Source organism: Nomascus leucogenys, chromosome 11 (genome assembly GCF_006542625.1).
Source record: "Nomascus leucogenys isolate Asia chromosome 11, Asia_NLE_v1, whole genome shotgun sequence".
In the NCBI taxonomy this organism is placed as follows: Eukaryota; Metazoa; Chordata; class Mammalia; order Primates; family Hylobatidae; genus Nomascus; species Nomascus leucogenys.
The window spans coordinates 72414978-72437052 of record NC_044391.1 but is presented as its reverse complement, the minus strand read 5'-3'; the positions used below and the strand labels follow the sequence as shown (position 1 = coordinate 72437052).

At 39.7% G+C, this 22075-nt stretch overlaps 1 protein-coding gene across 2 annotated transcripts in view; it reads left to right on the top strand.

Annotated features, from left to right (window-relative positions):
• The first annotated feature begins 1013 nt into the window (after positions 1 to 1013).
• CLRN1 (clarin 1) overlaps positions 1014 to 22075 on the top strand; it is a 48342-nt gene continuing 27280 nt past the window's right edge. For both annotated transcript variants that reach the window (XM_003256293.2, XM_003256294.2), the window contains exon 1: positions 1014 to 1559. In XM_003256293.2, the coding sequence (XP_003256341.1) occupies positions 1307 to 1559 (253 nt within the window). In that variant the 5' untranslated portion in view covers positions 1014 to 1306. The remainder of the gene's footprint in view (positions 1560 to 22075) is intronic.

Genomic DNA, 22075 nt, shown 5'->3' with positions numbered 1-22075 from the left:
CCTCCTCTTTTTCTTCCTCTTCTTCATTACTTTATATGCTAATTATGAGAATTACATAAGATAATTTAGGTAGAATACTTCACATGTTGCCAGACATAAGTTCTTACTAAACATTAACTTTGTAGGTCAGCGCTCAGGACAATAACATGGCATATAATAAACATTCACTAGACACTTACACACACACACACACACACATAGAGAGAGTCCTGTGTCTGTAGAAGGAGGAATCTCATTGGAAATGCAAAGTTAAAAAGCTGTTACTGAATTCTGAACTTTAGTTTCCAGGTCTTGACCATTTAACCAGACCTACCTGCTGCTTAATCTTTGTTCATAACTGTCTCTAGTCTCCCAAATAGGTTACCTTTGCTGAGACCTGTGCATTTTTATGATGAATCCATAGAGTCACCTATCTGACCACCATCCCTCTTTCCATCAATATGCCCTTATCTTTACAGATCCTGGTATTCCTTGGACCCAGAAACACATTCCCTTCTATTATCCTAAAGCAGCTAAGCTTCTTAAAGGAAAGCATTTAGAAATCTAGATATTTGCTCCTGCATTTTCATATTTCTCTATGCCAAGAAAAATGTGAATCAAATTCTCTATTGATACATTAGGTATAAACCATGGATCTGGGAGAAATTAAGTTGGAAGGACAACGACCCATGGTTGATCTAGAGCACTTAATATTCATGTAGGACCCAATTCTGTTTAATATTTTTATCCTGCTGTAATTAAAAATTTTTGACATCAACTATCAATACAGGTACATACGTTCTCCCTACCTCTGCTAAAGCTCCTTCCCCCACCACTAAAAACAATAACAAACAAAAATAAAAACATCGATAAATGAACTTCTCAAGTTGCTGAAAATTTACCATCAGATTCAAGCCTGTTTCTGAAAGTTTCAACTCACCCAGTCAGACAAAAGGCTAAGGAAGGGAAACATTTATCAAGTTACACTGAGGACTCCATCTGTTATCTTAGACCTTTGTTACCAAGTGACACAGAGGAGACACTTGAAGGCAGTTTGAAAGACTTTTATTTTACAGATTCTTAGTCCAAAGATTTCCAATTAGGGAGAAGAAGCAGCAGAAAAGGAGAAAAGCCAAGTATGAGTGATGATGAGGCCTTCATCTACTGACATTTAACCTGGCGAGAACCGTCGATGGTGAAGTTGCCTTTTCAGCTGGGAGCTGTCCGTTCAGCTTCTGTAATAAATGCAGTCAAAGGGGCAGTCCCTTCCCATTGCTCACAAAGGTCTTGTTTTTGAACCTCGCCCTCACAGAGGCCGCTTCTCATCATGCCAAGCCAACAGAAGAAAATGATTTTTTGCATGGCTGGAGTGTTAAGTTTTGCATGTGCCCTCGGAGTTGTGACAGCCTTGGGGACACCGTTGTGGATCAAAGTCACTATCCTCTGCAAAACGGGAGCTCTGCTCGTCAATGCCTCAGGGCAGGAGCTGGACAAGTTTATGGGTGAAATGCAGTACGGGCTTTTCCACGGAGAGGGTGTGAGGCAGTGTGGGTTAGGAGCAAGGCCCTTTCGGTTCTCATGTAAGTAGCAATTGCATTTGAATTATTTAATACTTTAGGCAGACCCTTCCCAGTGTTGCGAGGAATTATATTTGAGAATTTTGCCATGTTTACTGCAGAACTTTTTAAATCGGTGTGAACCATATGAAAAACCTATGATTCTGAGCAATTTCTTCTTCCTAGTTTTTATTATTTTATACTTGCTCTTTTTATTATAGAGTTAATTCATTGTTACATAATTAAGGTTTTTGGAAATATTAGCAATTAAGATGCTTAAGTATTAACATTTATGTAAAAAATTATGGAGTCTTTTTTAAAAAGTAAACTTGGGGAAATAGGAAAGCTGTAAAGAATGATCTTTATGCCTTTTGTTCTTTATAAAAAGAACGAAGGTCATGGGCTCCTTATTTAACCCTACCTGCTTTGCCACCTTTTTCGTGATTTTGTTTCCTGCTCCCCACTCCCTTCCATTATTCCTGCTAAGACCTTTCCTGCTGCTAAATATTCAGTTTTCATTTTTAACTAATTTGGAATCATTTGGCTGTAGAAATTTAAAATGATCTGCTGTGCTACCTGGGAAAGAAATGGATGCCTATTTAGTATAGAACATTTTAAACTGATTGACCTGCAAATCATGTAGAGAATATGAGAGAGATTTTCTTGTTGCGATTTTTGTGAAATGGAAGTGTAATCCACAGTATTTATAACCTGTTTATCTTAAGAAGAGAATTTTTAAAAATTACCATGTGAATAGGCAACTCATTAAATGAAAATTAATATGAAGTCATTTGTTATATCTCTTACAACACACATTCAGAAGTTATTATTATTTCAGAAGGGCTGGTTTGCAACAATCTTATGAAGACACAGTCAGTAAATTACTGCATAAATCACTCTTCAGGAAAGGAGGTTACCAATTGAAGCATTTAAAATGAATTATTATTTTGCCCAGGTTTTTTTTTTCTTTCTAGTATAGGTAGAAGGCTAAATTAATTGAATTTATTATTAACATATGCAGTGCCTAATTAAATTTCAGTGCTGGTCTATTTATATTTCTGCAACATTCCTTATATCTTCTTAGCAGTCATTGGACACCAACCTTCAGCTCACGTAGGTTACTAAGTGATATGAATTTTCATAGGGCTCCAGAAAATTTCCAAGAATTAGTTGTTAGCTTTTTAATTGTTGAAGTGGATACCAGTTCTTTTCACTGAATGGCTTTTATTCATTAAGGTAATGGGGCTGTTAGAGTTGCTTAGTTTTCCTGGGGAAGGGGAAGGAAGAAAACAAAGCAGAATGTCATGTGATATGCAACTGTATTAAAAAACTGAAAAGGAAAAAAGATGAGAGAGATGATTTAACCATGAGTCACCGGCAGCCAAAGCGTTGAGTAAAGCTTCTCACAAATGAATTTAGACAAAAGCAGAGAAGGTACTAGTAAATTTTCTGGAGCCTTTACATTTTCTGCAGTGAAATGGAGATAAACTTCACTCATGCTATACGACGTGTTTCAAAACAATAATAAGATGTTTTCTGAATGCTTACTACATAGTAAGCACTTTATATGCTTTGTCTCATTTAATCCTTACACAGCCACATTCTTCTGGGGTTCAGCGAATGATTTTTATGGTTGTGTCCTATGCTGGTCCTGTCTAAGGATGAAGTTGTTCTAATTGGGTGCCCCTCCTTTTGCTTTCTGTGAGGACTCGCAGAACTGGTGGGGTTTAAACAGTACCCTCACTTATCTCACAGAATTGCATTAGTTCCCAGATACCCCTAACATTCTCCCCCTAGCCTAGTGAAGAAAATCTTCCATTTACTTGTTTGTTCTGCAGTGACAGCTCCATCTATATACAATAGACTATACATATTAAGTGTATTGTATATACCATACATGTTAAAATCTCATTCATTTTGGTGAGGCCCAGCAAAGAATACTTACAGTAGAGCTTTTTTTTTTTCTAAGCATAAAAGTATCTTTTTCAATGCAGCATGAGAGAGAGTTGGGAAAACCAAAATAAATAGATCCAATGGACTCCCCAGAGAGGATAATATTCATTTAAATAAACATCCCTCTCAGCCTTAAAACTTTCTAATCAACATGGCTTTGGGACACATTGCACCCTCAAAGTTTACACACCCATTGCAACGCAGCTTCATGGTTCACATTTTTTCCATTCAAAATGTCATTACCCTGTCAATGATGTTTCATCAACGTTTGCTTGGATGAGAATCCTCTGATATTCTTCCTGATAGAAATGTATAAGCTCTGTTCATATAAATGAATAAAAGGTCTAACCTTATTTTCTCAGTAGTGGCTTCCTTGGAGCAAAAATCAGGGACCTCCACAGAGCTCAGGTGGATGACTCTTTTCTGTTTCTTCCAGAGCTCAACTTATAATTAGTGCACAATTCATTTCCCAGAATGTCTTCTTTCTTATTGTGCTTTTAGAAAGTTATTAAGCAAACATTTGAATTTGCAGAATCTTACCAGCGTAGGAGGAATGGAAAAGGTAACTTATCAAGGTAAAAATCACTTCTTGGCCAGTTTTCTTGGCTCACTGCAACCTACCCCTCCTGGGTTCAAGCGATTCTCCTGCCTCAGCCTCCCGAGTAGCTGGGACTACAGGCATGCACCACCACACCCAGCTAATTTTTTTTTGTATTTTTAGTAGAGACAGGGTTTCACCATGTGGGCCAGGCTGGTCTCAGTTTTCTTTGTGTTGTCCTGCTATCATCAATTAATAGGAATTTATATTTCAGCTCTGTTAGGTGGATAAACACTATTTTGCATACCTAAACATTTCACTTATATCAGCACTGGCCAATAAAAATATACTATGAGCAGGCCGGGCGCAGTGGCTCATGCCTGTAATCTCAACACTTTGGGAGGCCGAGATGGGCGGATCACAAGGTCAGGAGATCGAGACCATCCTGGCTAACCTGGTGAAATCCCCTCTCTACTAAAAATACAAAAAATTAGCCGGGCGTGGTGGCGAGTGCCTGTAGTCCGAGCTACTCAGGAGGCTGAGGCAGGAGAATGGCGTGAACCCGGGAGGCGGAGCTTGCAGTGAGCCGAGATCTCGCCACTGCACTCCAGCCTGGGCGACAGAGACTCCATCTCAAAAAAAAAAAAAAAAAAAAAATATATATATATATATATATAAAACAAGCCACAAATGCAAGCCACAAGCCACATATGTACTTTTAAATGTCCTAGCAGCCATATTAGAAAACAAAAGTAAAAAGGAACAGATGAAATTAATTTTAATGATTTTTTTAAACACAAGATATCCAAAATATTATCATTTTAACATACAATTAAAAATTTATTGAGATGTTTTACATTTTTTTTTTCTTGACACTGTCTTGGAAATCTAAAGTGTATTTTACATTTACATTACATCTAATTCAGTCTAGCCACATTTCACATGCTCATTTTTGTGTGTGTGGTTTTAAGGAGCAGAGAGTTTAATAGGCAAGAAAGAAAAGAGAAGGCAGAAGGAAGAGGCTCCCCTGTACAGAGACAGAGGGAGGGGGGCTCCAAAGCCAAAAGAAGAAGTCCCTAAGTGTGGTAGACACCAGCCAGTAATATATGCAGAGTCTGGAGGAGGGGATGTCTGATTTGCATAGGGTCACATGCTCATTTTTATGGCTACTGTATTGGTCAGTATAGATTTAGATGGGGATTTGCTCTGAACAAGTTGGTCATTGATGGCGTTCATATTTTAATTGAATTTTTCCTGGGTTCTGCTGTACAAGTCCATGTGTGTTATTTTCACGTGCAATGCTTGTGTCACTTTTAAAACCCACATATATGGCATAACATGAGAATGAAAAATGGACCAGAAAAATAGTTTGGCAATGTAGTCATGTTTGCTCCTATTAAATGTTCCCTATCGACCACTCTATCTCTTTTAATTATAACAAGAATCTGCCCTGCCAGCATGCACAGTTATGCTGGGAAAACTTCTGCCTCATTTACTCTGGCTGATTCTCATCCACTTATGGGTCAGTGGTTCATTTTCTAGAGGTCACCAGCATTCATACCTAGCCTGCAATTTCATTCATTATAATGAAGGAATGTTTTCCCTTCAAAGAGACACAACTAGTGGGCTTAATTTTTCTTGATATGTCACCTGTAAAATTTTAATGATGATGTTTAAACTCTAAATGTAGCCATCAAGACAAAAACTGCAAATTTTGAGCTCAGCGTGTGTGGGTGGGTTTCTGTTTCGGTAATTTGAAACATTGCAGAATATCATCAAAATATGATACCCAAGAATCATATGGTATCAATCATTCCTAGATATACTGATCTATTCATCGCCAAGAAAGTTCAATGAGCTGGCAAAAACATATGGAATTATTTTCTTAAAATGTGAAAAATAAAATTTAACCAATCATGTATCACAGCTCACAACTTTAGTCATACTTTGAAAAGCATTTTAATTTGGACCTCATGATTGAAAATTTATAAAAAGCTGAACAGAAATTAGTTCACTTCATATTTTAGAAAAGCAGAGTTTCTTTACTAAATGAGGCATTTGACCCAGATTGGAGAGAAAATGTTGAAACTACTTCTGTGAGCAAGCAGGTGGCTTCTCAAATACATGTTGGGATGAAATGGTTGGGCCTCAGGGTCTCAGTGCCTGTCACTGAGAGTTGGCACTCTCTATCTCCATGGTCTCCTCCAAGTGTGACTCTTGTCTCTTGCTGACCTGACCTGCCCCAGGTGACTCACTGGTCATGACCCTGCACACCTTGCATCTCTCCTAACACCCTGCCAATGGCAGAGCTACAAAGGTCTTTGATGTAGCTCTGTCTGATATCCTGTGTCTCCTCCTATGGTCTGTGTGGAAGTAGGTATAGGGGTATGCAGAGGGGAAGCCTATGAAGTTCATCTGCAAAGACTGCCTGGTTAGGGGAAGAGAGGAAGAAGCCATATGCACCATTTCACCAGCAAGCATGGGCTCTTCTGCCTTTTAGCTTAGGGGTCCTGTTGTCTAGTCTCACTCACCTATTAAAACAGTCCAGCAAATAGAGGTTTTGTTTACCTCCCATTAAAAAAGCAATTAATGGAATAGAAGATAATAATGTATGAGAAGCACTATTGTGAAAGAAAAACCTTCAACTTCTCTCAGCCGAATAATTGCTTCCTCCTCTGTCCTTCCCAGACCTTGATGTTTGCTCTGTTATTTCAAAACAACTATATTATAAATATTTGAGAATGTGTATTTCTCTGCAAGGAGACCTTAATCCTCAAGAAGGCAGGAGCTGTGCATTATTCATCCCAGTGCTCCTTCAAACCAGGGCCTCAGACAGTGCATGGCCCAAAGAGGTACTTAATAAATGTTTGGTAAACTGACACTATTGAAATTAAGCAACCTGGATTTGAGGTGGGTCTCTGCCACTCACAAGAGATTACACTTTGAGAAAATTCCATCACTTCATTGATTTTCAGTTCTTGCATCTGTATATGGGAGACGATACTAGGTGATTTCTGACATCTCCTACCATTTAAATCCTCTGTGATCTATATAATGAGGGGCTGGCTGTTCTAGACAAGTTCCTTCCAGCTTTACAGTTGCATAACCCTTCTAATCTTAGTCACGTGACGACTCCACTGACAGATTTTTGGCCACCATCATTGGACATGCTGAGTTACGTGTGCCTTTGCTCTGATCCTCAAAACTCATGATTTTTAAAGTATTCTGAAATATCTACCATTTATCAGGATCCAGATGGATTTCATGACCAAAGTGGATGTTTCTTTTCTCTCTCATTACAATCTTTTACTTTTTGTGTGGGAAATTGCATGTTAAAGAAAGGGAAATTGAAGAATGGGATGCTTTGGAATTCTGGCAAGATGGATTAGTGGGTTCCAGAAAGTAGGGGCAGCCGCAAATACCGAAACAAATGAGATGGTATTATTGAGAAAGCACAAATGGAAGAAGGTCAAAAGCAAGAAGAAGCTGACATCCTGCTTCCTCCAATTTTTGCTTTCTCTGTTTTTCCAAGAAACTCCTCTTCCAGCCTCACTGAAAAACTCCACTTTCCTAAATCTAATTTCTTAAACTGATAATGGCAAGAAGTTAGGAATAACCAATATGTTTAACACTCCAAGAGTATTTGTTTTGTTTTGTTTTGAGACTGGGTCTCACTCTGTCATCCAGCCTGGAGTGCAGTGGTACAATCACAGCTCACTGCAGCCTTGACCTCTCCTGCCCAAGGGATCCTCCCACTTCAGCCTCCTGAGTAGATGGGACCACACGCATGTGCCACCACACCTGGCTAACTTTTAAAAAAGTTTTTTGTAGAGATGGGGTTGCCCAGGCAGGTCTCAAACTGCTGGGCTCAAGCAATCCTCCTGCACTGGCCTCCCAAAGTGCTAGGATTATGGGCATAAGCCACTACGCCTGACCTCTCCAAGGGCATTCTTTACCCAGAAGAGGAACTTGGCAGAAATTATCCTCCAATTGGTGAGGAATATGGAGAAAATGACTTGAGCAAAGGAACTTCTGGTTCTGCCAACCTAATCCAGAAAAAGAAGTTTTGTTTCTCCCTTCCCCTAGTAACTACATTCCCATATTCATATTAAAAAAGTGCAGAATCAACATTATTCAAGAATTATAATTTTACATGTAAGCACATGTGCACATGCACACCCATATATCTTCCTTCCCTTTAAATCATCCCACACCCTAATAGTAGTAAAGTCATTGACCCGAGCATACCTGGGAGAGGAAGAGGAGTCTGACAGGGGCAGGTACTAAGCGGCACTTCTGGAATGTAACCCTGGTGTATATGAACTTCACCTGTTGAAGGACGACTCCTCAACTGTTCTCACAATTTGCTGCTCTGCTTTCTTTTCTAATTTCTGAAGGTGACTCATCTTCCCCAAGGACTTTCAGACATCTCAGAAGAAAAAAATACTGGGTGGGTCTCTGCCACTCGCAAAAGATTAGACTTTGAGAATGATAAAAGTATATCAGTATATACTCATTAATATTGAATTACTTTAATTCATATTATGATATCGATGTAATGATAGAATGATATTGATAAAACCGATATTCAATAATGAATATTATTTCAGCTGCCCATTTATTGGATGCCTCATAGGTGCCAGGCATTTTGTATGTATTATCTATAACCCTTACATGGGACAGGTTATGATGCTGTTTCTCTTGAAGAAATATGGAAACTGGAAACAGAGAGGTCACCACAATTTTCCAAAGTCACATAGCTAATAGGTGGCAGACTTGGGATTCAAATTCATATGCATATGGTAGATCATGCTCTTCCTCTGCTACATTTTGCCCCCTTAGAATATGAAAAAGGAATACAAAGAGATGAAGAAAATATGTAAGATTATCCTTCAGTTTCACTATCTATTTTTTTAAAGTTTTTTTTATTATACTTTAAGTTCTGAAATACATGTGCAAAACATGCAGGTTTGTTACATAGGTATACACGTGCCATGATGGTTTGTTGCACACATCAACCTGCCATCTACATTAGGTATTTCTCCTAATGCTATCCCTCTCCTAGCCCCCCACCCACCAACAAGCCCCAGTGTGTGATATTCCCCTCCCTGTGTCCATGTGTTCTCATTGTTCAACTCTCACTTATGAGTGAGAACATGCGGTGTTTGGTTTTCTGTTCTTGTGTTAGTTTGCTGAGAATGATGGTTTCCAGCTTCATTCATATTCCTGCAAAAGACATGAACTCATCCTTTTTATGGCTGCATACCATTCTATGGTATACATGTGCCATATTTTCTTAATCTAGTCCATCATTGATGGGCATTTGGCTTAGTTCCAAGTATTTGCTATTGTGAACAGTGCTGCAATAAACATATGTGGGCATATGTCTTTATAGTAGAATGATTTATAATCCTTTGGGTATATACCCAGTAATGGGATTGCTGGGTCAAATGGTATTTCTGGTTCTAGGTCCTTCAGGAATCGCCACACTGACTTCCACAATAGCTGAACTAATTTACACTCCCACCAACAGTGTAAAAGCGTTCCTATTTCTCCACATCCTCTCCAACATCTGTTGCTTTCTGACTTTTTAATGATTGCCATTCTAACTGGCGTGAGATGATATCTCAGTGTGGTTTTGATTTCATTTCTTTAATGACCAGTGATGATGAGCTTTTTTTCATATGTTTGTGGCCTCATAAATGTCTTCTTTAGAGAAGTGTCTGTTCATATCCTTTGCCCACTTTTTGACGGGGTTTTTTCTTATAAATTTGTTTAACTTCCTTGTAGATTCTGGATATTAGTCCTTTGTCAGATGGGTAGATTGCAAAAATTTTCTTACATTCTGCGGGTTGCCTGTTCACTCTGATAATAGTTTCTTTTGCTGTGCAGAAGTTCTTTTAGTTTAATTCGATCCCATTTGTCAATTTTGGCTTTTGTTGCCATTGCTTTTGGTGTTTAGTCATGAAGTCTTTGCTCATGCCCATGTCCTGAATGGTACTGCCTAGGTTTTCTTCTGGGATTTTTATGGTTTTAGGTCTTATGTTTAAATCTTTAATCCATCTTGAGTTAATTTTTGTATAAGGTGTAAGGAAGGAGTCCAGTTTAGTTTTCTGCATATGGCTAGCCAGTTTTCCCAACACCATTTATTAAATAGGGAATCCTTTCCCTGTTGCTTATTTTTGTCAGGTTTGTCAAAGATCAGATGGTTGTAGATGTGTGGCATTATTTCTGAGGCCTCTGTTCTGTTTCATCGGTCTCTAGATCTTTTTTGATACCAGTACCATGCTGTTTTGGTTACTGTAGACTTGTAGTATAGTTTGAAGTCAGGTAGCGTAATATCTCCAGTTTTGTTCTTTTTGCTTAGGATTGTCTTGGCTATTCAGGCTCTTTTTTGGTTCCATATGAAATCTAAAGTAGTTTTTTCTAATTCTGTGAAGAAAGTCAACGGTAGCTTGATGGGAATAGCATTGAATCTATAAGTTACTTTGGGCAGTATGGCCATATTCATGATATTAATTCTTCCTATCCATGAGCACGGAATGTTTTTCCATTTGTTTGTGTCCTTTCTTATTTCCTTGAGCAGTAGTTTGTAGTTCTCCTTGAAGAAGTCCGTCACATCCCTTGTAAGTTGTATTCCTAGGTATTTTATTCTCTTTGTAGCAATTGTGAATGGAAGTTCACTCATAATTTTGCTCTCTGTTTGTCTGTTATTGGTGTATAGGAATGCTTGTGATTTTTGCACATTGATTTTGTATCCTGAGACTTTGCTGAAGTTGCTTATCAGCTTAAGGAGATTTTGGGCTGAGACGATGGGGTTTTCTAAATATACAATCATCTCATCTGCAAACAGAGACAATTTGACTTCCTCTCTTCCTATTTGAATACCCTTTATTTCTTTCTCTTGCCTGATTGCCCTGGCCAGAACTTCCAATACTGTGTTGAATAGGAGTGTTCACCATCTATTTTAAGAATAGTATTGAAGCCTCACAAAAGCTGGTTCTCATGTAACCATCTGACAGTATTTGGCCTTATGACTTGAATTCATTCATTGCCTTTTTATTTCACATTTTAGTGATCCTGATGTCTAAATCTTAATCTTTGATCCTTGCAAGGTAAAATAGCCAAGTCAAGCCTGTTTAATAATATTGGTTGAGGAAGTTACATGCTTATGATCAATCTTTGGGTTATGTAATTATATTACCTTAATGTTGGCAGTTGAGGTGTAAGGCAGAGATATCTGATCACATGTGTGGTTAGCTAATTTAAGATCACTGCCAACTAAAATCTTCATGGTATGATCTTCAAAGTTAGCTACTTTGACCACAGCAATGATTTCACCACAGCAATTAACAAAATGGCAGACTCTTTGCTGAGGTGGCATGAACAGTTTTAAAACAAAGTCAAGGACCAAAAGAAAAGCAGGCACATAGCATTTGATTCATTTCAAAAACTAGTATTGTATTAAGAGCCAAGGGGATAGAATTGTAGCATCAATTAAAATCTGTTTGAAAAAAATAAAAACAAACATCCATTTTTATCCCTGAAATATATTAGGGGTTTCATAAAGTTGTAGGTGTATTTTTAAAAAAACAAAACTCATATACGTTAAACTGACAAATTTGCCTGTCATCTCGTCGTGCAGCTGAATGCAATTGTCTATGGTGAGATACACTCTTATTAGAGGTATGATAGAACTGACTAATAGCAAACTTTGTACCTGGTAGTCTAATTTATGCAGGGTTCATATTTCGCTCCCTCTCAGCATGTTATAACTGTGGCAAAGCCATTCTCAGGAGTTATTACCCCAACATAATCGTACCCCTGTGGATTAGGAGCAGTTAAACGGGTCCCGTTATCATAGACACATATGTGCCACAGCAGCTGTCATCCCTAAGCCACCATGGGTGATTAAGACTCACTGATGGGGCTGCCTCTGAATAGGCTTGAGTGAGGTGGATACACTTCAGCTGAGAGAAATTCAGGTAAGGAGCTGAGAAAATCAGATTTTGAATGGTTTTATCATACCATCAGGTCTCCTTTTAAGTGCTGGGGTCATGGATTTCATTCAACCTGACCACATAGCCTTTGGAAGCTTGGCTCAATACCTGAGTGTGAGATTATGGGTGATATTAAAGGAGATGAATGCATTGAGCTGATGTCAGAGAATGTCTTTTACTGGATTTTCATAATGACTGGCTGCAGATGGGCTGAGGGGAAAGTCAGATCAAGAGCATTTCTGTAAGAAGAAAGAAATCTTCCCTCTTATTCTCTTTCAAGAAAATGAATAGCTGAGCACCAAGAGGCCAAATACTTTTTTAAAAAACACATCCTTTTATGTAGAGAAGGACAAGTTGAGACGAAAAACAGGACCTCTGAAACTGCCTTTATAGCTTTAATCTAGGAAGAAATTGATGCACCGTTGCTGACATCATTATCAGAGGCTGCCTTAGTTCTGAGAGCTTCACAGATGGCCTTTTCTGTATTTTACATCTGGCCAGATGAAGGCAAAAAGGTTGATGAAATCAAAACTATTAGATCAGTGGTCCATAACTCTGGCTGCACTTTAGAATCATCTGGGGAGTCCTTAAAACTACTGATCCTGAGGCTCCATCCCAGACCAATTGAATCAGGATCTCTGCGGGTGGGACCTGAGCATTGGAATGCTTTAAAAGTTCCTCAGGGACTCTAATGTGCAGCCAAGGCTGAGGATGACTGAGGTGGATGGTGGCCAAGACAGGTGAGGCCAAGAGTTAGAAGCCCTTACTGTTAGGGAAGGCAGAAGCCACAAGGAGGAGGGGAGGGGGAAGGGGCAGTACTTAGCACTTCTTCCACACAGTTGGGGGTTTTCTGATCAAAATTAAGCTGGGATCTTTCACTTCCATTTTCATGAAGGTCTTATGCTTTGTCCACAGCCACCTGGCCTCAGGGCAGTGAGCAATCTGATTGATGAATTTGCAGTAAGAAACTGAGCATACTTGGCTGTCAGCCCCAGTGGCTTCCCCTGTTTCCAAATCTGCCCACCAGTTACAGGAGCCTGCTCACCAACTGGTTGGGTTAAAGGAGTGGGCTCTGTCCTTGGCAGGGAGGCCTTCAGCTGTCTGGCCCTGTCTGTGACTGCGTGGGTGAAGCTGCCTAATTTGGGGAACTTGATGGAAGATCTAAGCTATGTTCTCTAACAGTTTTATCAAAAATAAAGTTAACTTTTGACCTCCATCTCCCTGTCTCCTGTGGAAGGGCTCTGCTCCTTCCAAAGAGACTCTCAGGGGTTCTACTTAGAGGTGTGTTATCAGTCCAAAGATCATTTTAGGCCAGACATTACAGAGGATGTCCAAGAAATTGTTCAAGGGAAATAGAAGCAAGAATGAGAGCAATTTATCAGACAGTAAGGAAAGTATGTGACTGGTTTCAAATAAGTAATTAACCATAAATCCAAAATTCCTGCATTATTTATAGCAATAGTCACCCACCTGGTCAGGAAAAAAAAGTAAAAGCCTGAGCTGCAAGATAGAAAGTTTGCCTGAATTCCATGTACTTCAAGGACTCCCATGGAGGATTCCCTGGTCCCAATGCAGAGACATGTACTCTGACCACCCATGGGCCAAATCCCTCTTACCCACCCTCAACGATTCCTCCTGGGACCCCCACTACATTGAGTTCTTATATTCCCCACTCTTTTCAGGGGAAATACAACCCTTCTGCTCTTCTCATGATGTTAAAAATATTTAGACAATTACTTAAAATTTACAGCAATCTTCCACATAAATGATCTCACTTATGTTTCTTGTAAGCTCTGTGATTTATTTCTATTATCATCTATGCTGATAGTTAAGGAAACTGAGATATAGAGACCAACATGCATAGTAAATGGCAAAACCGGATGAATTTTAAACTTTCCTAACTCCAAAAGCCACATTCTGCCCACCCCGCCATGCTGCCGCTCAGTTAATGCCTGGCTGTTTGTCTCCCCACTGGCCCCTCTACCCATTGTGCTTTGGTGGCACATTGTATTCCAACTGCCTGAGACTCCTGGTTAATGCCATTACATATAGACTTAGGTTGAATTTACTAGGATTTTTAAGATTTGTAGGATAAGAGATATGACTGTTAGACTGGTATCAGTAATAGATAGAGGGATAACAAAGTTTCAGAATAAAATATAATAGAAAACCCCAGCAGATAGAAGTAAAGCGAATGTTAGGCAACTGAAATGAAAGCCATACATTTAGAAATATCAAATAAAACAGATTAATGGCAGACAATAAAGGAACATACTTAGCAGTTAGTGAAAACACTTTTTATCTTATTCTTATTACCCTCCAGTAACCTTTTTTTTTTTTTTTTGAGACAAAGTCTCGCTGTGTCGTCCAGGCTGGAGGGTAGTGATGTGATCTCGGCTTACTGCAACTTCTGCCTCTTGGGCTCAAGAGATTCTCCTGCCCCAGCCTCCTGAGTAGCTGGGACTATAGGGGCCCATCACTGCACCTGGCTAATTTTTGTATTTTTAGTAGAGATGGGGTTTCACCATGTTGGCCAGGCTGGTCTCGAACTCCCGGCCTCAGGTGACCCACCCGCCTCAGCCTCCCAAAGTGCTGAGATTACAAGCATGAGCCACCAAGCCCAGCTGTAAGCTATTGAAAAAACATTACTTGACATGTGAGACAAATTATTTGTAAGTTAAAGAGTTTATGTGCCTTCAGTGCTCCTACCCCTCCCTCCCCTAAAAAGATTATTGAGTGCCCATGATGTGCCTAAGCCTTCTGGTAGACTCTGAGAATGTGAAAGGAATTAGAGGATACTTGTTCAACGACCCAGAATCTAGCAGAAGTGTTTTGAAATGACCAGCCACTTGGGAGAGCTATACTAGCATATCATTCAGGATGGGCTGGGTTATGTTTCAATAACAAGTAAGTTTGAACTTTATAGGTTTGAAACAACAAAGATGTGTTTCTTGCTCACAGTTCATATTTTTTGGAGATTGGCTGGAGCTTCATTCCAAGATGCGGCCATCATCTGGAATGTTGACAATTACTGTAACAGAGAAAGAGTTGTGGAGGCTCTCACACTGGCAATTAAATTCGCTGACCTGGAACTGACACATGCCATCTCCACTTATATTTTATTGGCCAAGGCTTGTTACACAGCCGCATCTAACTTCAGAGAGGTCAAGATGAGCAAATCCTACCATGAGCTATAGATGGTTGAGTAGCACTCATTATTATCACAGTTATTTTATTTGTTATAAAAACTCCAAGAAGGAGAGGTACTCTATGTGAGGAATAGGCATAGGAAAATCAGAGAAAGTTCTTAAAGGTGTGCTAGATTTCACTAGATGGAATTGAAGAAACATTCCAAGTAAATGAACAGCATAAGCAAATGCATGAAGAACTTATTGTGGCCCTAGTACAGTCGATGCGTGAGAGTGTGGAGGAGGGAAAAGGTAAGACTGGAGAGGAAGGCAGGAACCAGAACAGGACAGACTGTGTTCGCTGTCCGGCAGTTAAGTTTATCTTGTAGGCAACATGAAGCCTTTTAAAGAAGGCAAGCAGCTATGTGACAGGACAGAAGATGGATTGGAAGAAAATCAAAAGAGAAGTGGGGACCAGTCATAAGTCTCTTCCAATATTTGGGGATCCAAACCAAAGCATTGGCAGAGAAATAGAAAGGAAGGGAAATATTTCCAAAATATTCAAAACAGAAACCAAGAGAACTTGATGACAGAAGATGAGCCCAGGTTTCTGCTGGATGGACAGTTGTTACATTCTCTGAGATAAAGAATACAGAAGGAAAAAGTTGAGAGGGAATATGAAATTATTTTTAATCATGTTTAATTTGATCACTTGCAGAATATCAACCAGAGATGTCCATCAGTTACACCAATTTGTACATTTTGAGAGAGGCCTGGGGTAGAGGCAGAGAAGTGGGAATCAGCAGATTAGAGGCAGTAGTTGGAACCATAACTGAAGATGAGATTTCCCAGGGAGGGGAGTTGAACAGGAAGGTAGACAAAGGCTGGGTGCAGTGGCTCATACCTGTAATCCCAGCACTTTGGGAGGCTGAGGTGGGTAGATCACAAGATCAGGAGTTCAAGAACAGCCTGGCCAACATGGTAAAACCCCGTCTCTACTAAAAAAACCACAAAAATTAGCCGGGCGTGGTGGCACACACTTGTAATCCCAGCCTCAGGAGGCTGAGGCAGGAGAATTGCTTGAACCCGGGAGGCAGAGTTGCAGCAAGCCAAGATCGTGCCATTGCACTCCAGCCTGGGCAACAGAGCGAGACTCTGTCCCCCACGACCCCTCCAAAAAAAGAAGGTAGACAAAGATGTGTCCTAGAAAACACTAATATGAATGGGTAGAGAGGGGAGACTTGTCAAGGAGATTGAGGGGAGAGTCAGTGAGGTGAAACCTTGGAGGACAGACCTTCACCAAGGAAGTAACAGTCAACAGGCCTAAATGCCACAGAGATGTCAAATGAGAGACACTGGAAATGGTTCTTTGAATGTTACAGCCCGAACATCATAGGGGACCTTTTCCAAAGCAGTCTTGATGAAGTGGTGGGGAAGGGAGGTCCCTTAAGGAGCTAAGGAGGGACTGGGAGATCATGACCCAGAGATAAGTGTTGCAGGTATAAAAGGGAAAGACTGAGGTCAGGAAATAGCCAGAGGATCCCTAAGGCCAGGCTGCGGGTGGGGTGGTGTGTGTGTGTGTGTGTGTGTATACAACGGGAAGACCTTGAGTATAATTCTGTACTAAGAAGATAGAGCAGTAGAGAGGAAAAGGCTGAAGACAGATGAGAGGGTAAACAGTGAATTAGAAAGGTCCCTGCAAAGATGAGAAAGGATGAGTCTGAAAGCACAGGGAGAAGGGCCAGCCTTGGCTTGGACAGGAGAAAACATTTCTTTCACTAAGAATAAAGGGAAGGTTGGGTATACACCACGAAGAAGGTGTAGATGGGTGGCAATGGAGTTCTGTCAAGTTGAGGGCATTCCATGATAGCCTCACCTTTCTCTGTGAAATGAGAGAGTTTAGTTTACAAGATATTTTTGAGCACTTTGTAAGCCAGGTTCGCAGACTGAAAGAAATGGAGGTGGAGTGTGATAGGTCCTTAAGAATAGGGGAGGTTTGGAAAATCTGACAACGGACAGAGAGGAGAAAACTAGAAAAGGCTTTGCAGAATGGGGGCCCACAGATCAGAGGCTAAGGGGTCCCCATTTGAGCAGGAGAGTAAGGGCAGGGAGGCAAGGGTCGCAGCCCAAAATATAGAGCTCCCCACCAAATGACTGCAGGAGGGCAGCTTTCCTGTGAGAGCATCCCTATCACTGTTTTCACTCCAAGTCATTAACTTATGACTTACTCAGCTCTGTTTCGTAATAGCAGACTCGAGTAGTGAGGGTATGACAGCCTCTCTGCATGCCAATGTAGGCAGCGTGGATTTCCTTTTTTGCTTTCTCTCTCCTGTGGCTTAGGTGCCTTCTGTTCTGCTACTAGGATAGAGAACCCGGTGACTAGTTTCTTCTAGCTGTCTTTTTCTGACTAGGTATCTTGTCAGAAATTTCTGCTTACCAGACTTCATGGAGAGGGAATCAAGCTTTGAATCAGGGTTGAAAAAGTAGAGCTTAATATCTATGTTACAAAATGCCACTCACGTTCTTGAGGTTACCTTGTATCTATACCACAACTAGCATTCTTTTAGAAAGCATCATTACCGGAGTAATCCTTTTCCTGGGAATTCACCCAAAAAGGTTATTCCCACTTATCCCCTATCTCCAAAATAAAAAAGAAAGAGGTACGTGCTTAGAGATGTTCCTGGAAGCATGAGCTGTAATACTGAACCAATAGAAGACGACCTAACAGATTGCAGGGCATCCGTTTGGCAAAAAACTTATGCAGTTATCTAAATGATAGTTATGAAGACAATATGTATAACACAGAAAATGCTTATATTCTGAGTGAAAAGAACAGAAGGTGATTTCAAAACTGCATTGGGATAATAGTAATATAGGAAATAGTAAGATGAACAAAGATTTCAGAGGAACAAAAATAAAGAAAAATTTTGCATTTTATTTTGGTAGGCATATGGGTGAAATTCCAATTTTAATTTTAATTTTATAGTTATAAAATTGTTCATAAAAAAAGGTCCTCCATAGACAGTTGGTCTTTGGGACAAACTAACAGAAACAGGGTAGGAAGAAAATTCATCTTCCTTCAATCCCCTTTCTCTGCTTAAAACAAAACAAAAAAGAGCTTTGTCATGTTCAGGTGTGCAATGAATTCTTTTTCCAAATCTAGAACTTTAAACCTACTATTAAACAGGAGTCAATTTCCATGCAACATGTTAACAATCTCCCAACTGTGTTGGAATAATTTTTTTTAATAAGGGGATTTGAAATTCCATTTCAATTGCCAACCTGCCTCTTTCAACTTCTAAAAACACAGTAAAACAAAACAAAAACACACTGGGTCCTATCACCCCCTCTTGCTACTACTATTTTTTCTCCATTGCCCTGAATTCTTTCCAAACCTCTTTCCACCCAGCTTTGATTTGTTTTCAGTTGGGTTTATTGAGGCATAATTTACATACAGTAAAATTCATCCTTCTTAGATTTAGAGGTCTATGCATTTTGACTAATGCATATTGGCTTATAATGACTACCACAACCAAGATGTAGAACACACCCATCACTCCTGGGTTCCCCCTGTCCCTTTTTTGGTCCATCTCCTCTCCTACCCCCAACCCCTTGGCAACCACCGATCTGTTTTCTGTCCTTATCATTTTGCTTTTTCCAGAATGTCATATATAAGGAATCATGCAGCATGCAGCCTCTCGAGTCTGACTTCTTCCAGTTAGCACAGTTATTTAAGGTCTATCCGAGTTATTATGAGTAGCAGCATCTTTTTATTGCTGACTAGTATTTCATCACATGGATGGGCCACAACTTGTTTATCCATTCACCTGTCAATGGATACTAAGTTGTTTCCAGTTTTTGGCAAATATGAATAAAGTAAACATTTGCATACAGATTTTTGTGTGGACACATGTTTTCAATTCTCTTAGGTAAATACCAAGCAATGGGATTGCTGGGTTATATGTTAATCTATGTTCGGTTTTCTAAGTTCTGAAACAATTGGATATCTATATGCAAAAATACAAAATTAACCTTGACTCAAACTTGTACCATATACAAAAAAATAACCTGAATGAGATCACAGATGTAAATGTAAACCTAGAACTAAAAACTTCAAGGAGAGAAACATAGCAGAAAATATTTGTGACCTTGCATTAGGCAAAGACTTCTTAGATTTGACATTTGAAACATTACACATAAAAAATCATGATAAATTGGAGTTCATAAAAATAAGAACTACTCTTCAAAAGACACTGATAAGAGAATGAAAATACAAGCCACAGACAGAGAAAATATTTGTGAACTTCTTATCTGATAAAGGGTTTGTATCTAGCATGCATAAAGACTTTTCAAAACTCAATAATAAACAATCCAATAAGAAATGCACAAAAGACACAAACACATCATTGAAAATGACCTATGAAAGGCAAATAAGCTCACAAAAAATTCTCAACATCATTAGACACTTGGGAAATGCAAATTAAAAGAACACTGAGATAAACTACATATCTATTAAATGGCTACCACTTTAAAAACCCTGCCAAGTGCCGGCCAGAATGTGGAACAAGTAGGACTCTCGTACATTGCTAGTGGGAAGGTGAATGGTACAGCCACTTTGGAAAACACTCGGCAGCTTCTTATAGTTACACATATGGACCTGGGGGTAGAGGATGGGTTGACTGCAAAGGGACAAAACTTCCTGGTAGGGGTGGGGAGAGTTTTTAGAATGGTGAAATTGTTCTATATCTTGATTATTGTGGTGGTTACACAACTGTATACATTTGTCAAAACTCAGAACTGTACACTAAAAAGGGATATTTTTATGCTCTGCTAATTTTACATTAATCTTAAAAATAGGAAGGAAAAAATAAAATCAATGCCACAGTGTGACTTTGGGCAAGTTACTTCACTTCTCTGTGCCTTGGTGTTTTGAAATCTATACATTAAGGATAAAATAATACCTTCCTCATATTGTTGGAATTAAATGTGCTAATTTATGTTTTATATATATAAAGTACTTGGCCGGGTGTGGTGACTCACACCTGTAATCCCAGCACTGTGGGAGGCCGAGGTGGGTGGATCACTTGAGGCCAGGAGTTCAAGACTAGCCTGGTCAACACGGTGAAACCCTATCTCTAGTAAAAATACAAAAATTAGCTGGGCTTGGTGGTGCATGCTTGTAATCCCAGCTACTTGAGAGGCTGAGGTGGGAGGATCACTTGAACTCCAGAGGTGGAGGCTACAGTGGGCTCCACCCACTGCCTGGGTGACAGAGCGAGACTCCATCTCAAAGGAAAAAAAAAAGTACTTGAAACATAGCAAATGTTTTATAATTATTGGCTTTTTTTCTTATTGTTATTACTTGCATTATTGCTGTTTGAAGAAGTTTGGTGATAATGGAGAGAAAAGGGTAATTAGGGGTCTGGGATGGTTTAAGGATGAGGAGACCTAGACACATTGACTCATAGAGTGAAGAAATCAAAGAAAAGAGAATGAAAGAAAGGGAGGGTAATTCTGAATGCACAAAGTTATGTTACTAATGTGGCATCAGCTGTGTGTTTTAATAAATAACTCCCTTTCACTTGTCAATAGCTAATCAAATACTTTCTGGAGACCAGAAGTGACTTGCTGGATCAATGACAACTCCTCCACAGATCAAAATGTTCAAATCCTTTTTCTGTGTTGTAATCCTAAATCTAAAAGAACAGAAAGACCAAGCAAATCTACCTCCCAACATCATTAAAGTGACAACTCTCAATATTTATTTGAATGGTCTGCTCTCAGCTTCAACCAAGGAAAAGTCATATTAGTGTTGGTCAGAAAACAGAACGGTGTTACGACAGTTCTGGCTGATCATTACAGACTCGGGGATTTTTGATTAAAAGAAGAAGAAGAAGAAACCTGATAAAGTGTAAATACAGCATGTGGGGATTAGTGTCCTGCTGGGTCATGTTCTCACAACAGTGAGAATTTCAGAGATTTCATAAGAATTAAACTGCGCCACATGACAATTTATTTTACCTTCTGGCTTTTCCAGGAGGCAAATCAGTGCAACTTCTTTCTGCATTTGTTTCAATTTGGTAACAACCGTCAATTTTAGGACAGGCTAAACCTAGCCACCCTATCAGAGATGATGAAGTAGCCATCTTTTTAACAGGTGGGGAGATGAAAGGAATCAGGGTTTGTTTGTTTGTTTGTTTAATAACTGCTAATAAAAACCAAGTCAATAGCTGACTGAGTGTAAGGGAGGCTCCAGAAGGCAGGTTATTGTAGTATAGATGTGAGTCGACTTATGATGATGTTACTTCCCGATAAACCCGTCATAAGTTGAAACATCATTAAATTGAAAATGCTTTTAATACACCTAATCTACCGAACATCATAGCTTAGCTCAGCCTACATTAAATGTGCTCAGGACGCACGTTGCCTACAGCTGAGCCAAATCACCTGGCAACACAGGACACTGTAGAGTATAGGTTGCTGGCCCTTGTGATGCTGTGACTGACTGGGAGCTGAGCTTCGTGCCGCTACCCGGCATTGAGAGTTTCTTATCACATATTACTAGCCTTGGAAAAGATCAAAATTCAAAACTCAAAGTGCGGTTTCTACTGAATGCTTATAAGTTTCAGACCATCATGATGTTGAAAAATCGAACCATCGTAGGTTGGGATCCATCCTATAAGACGAACTACACTGCCGGAAGTATAAGACTGCTACCAGAAGATGGGGCAAAGCAGACAACTGCAAGTACTGACAACAAGAGATCAGCATCTGCGACCTTTAACATCCACATTGGCACTACCACAGTCTTCCAAACAGAGCTGATGACATAGTTTGGATGTCGTCCTTGCCCAAATCTCATGTCGAATTGTAATCCCCAGTGTTGGAGGTGGGGCCTGGTGGGAGGTGATTGGATCATGG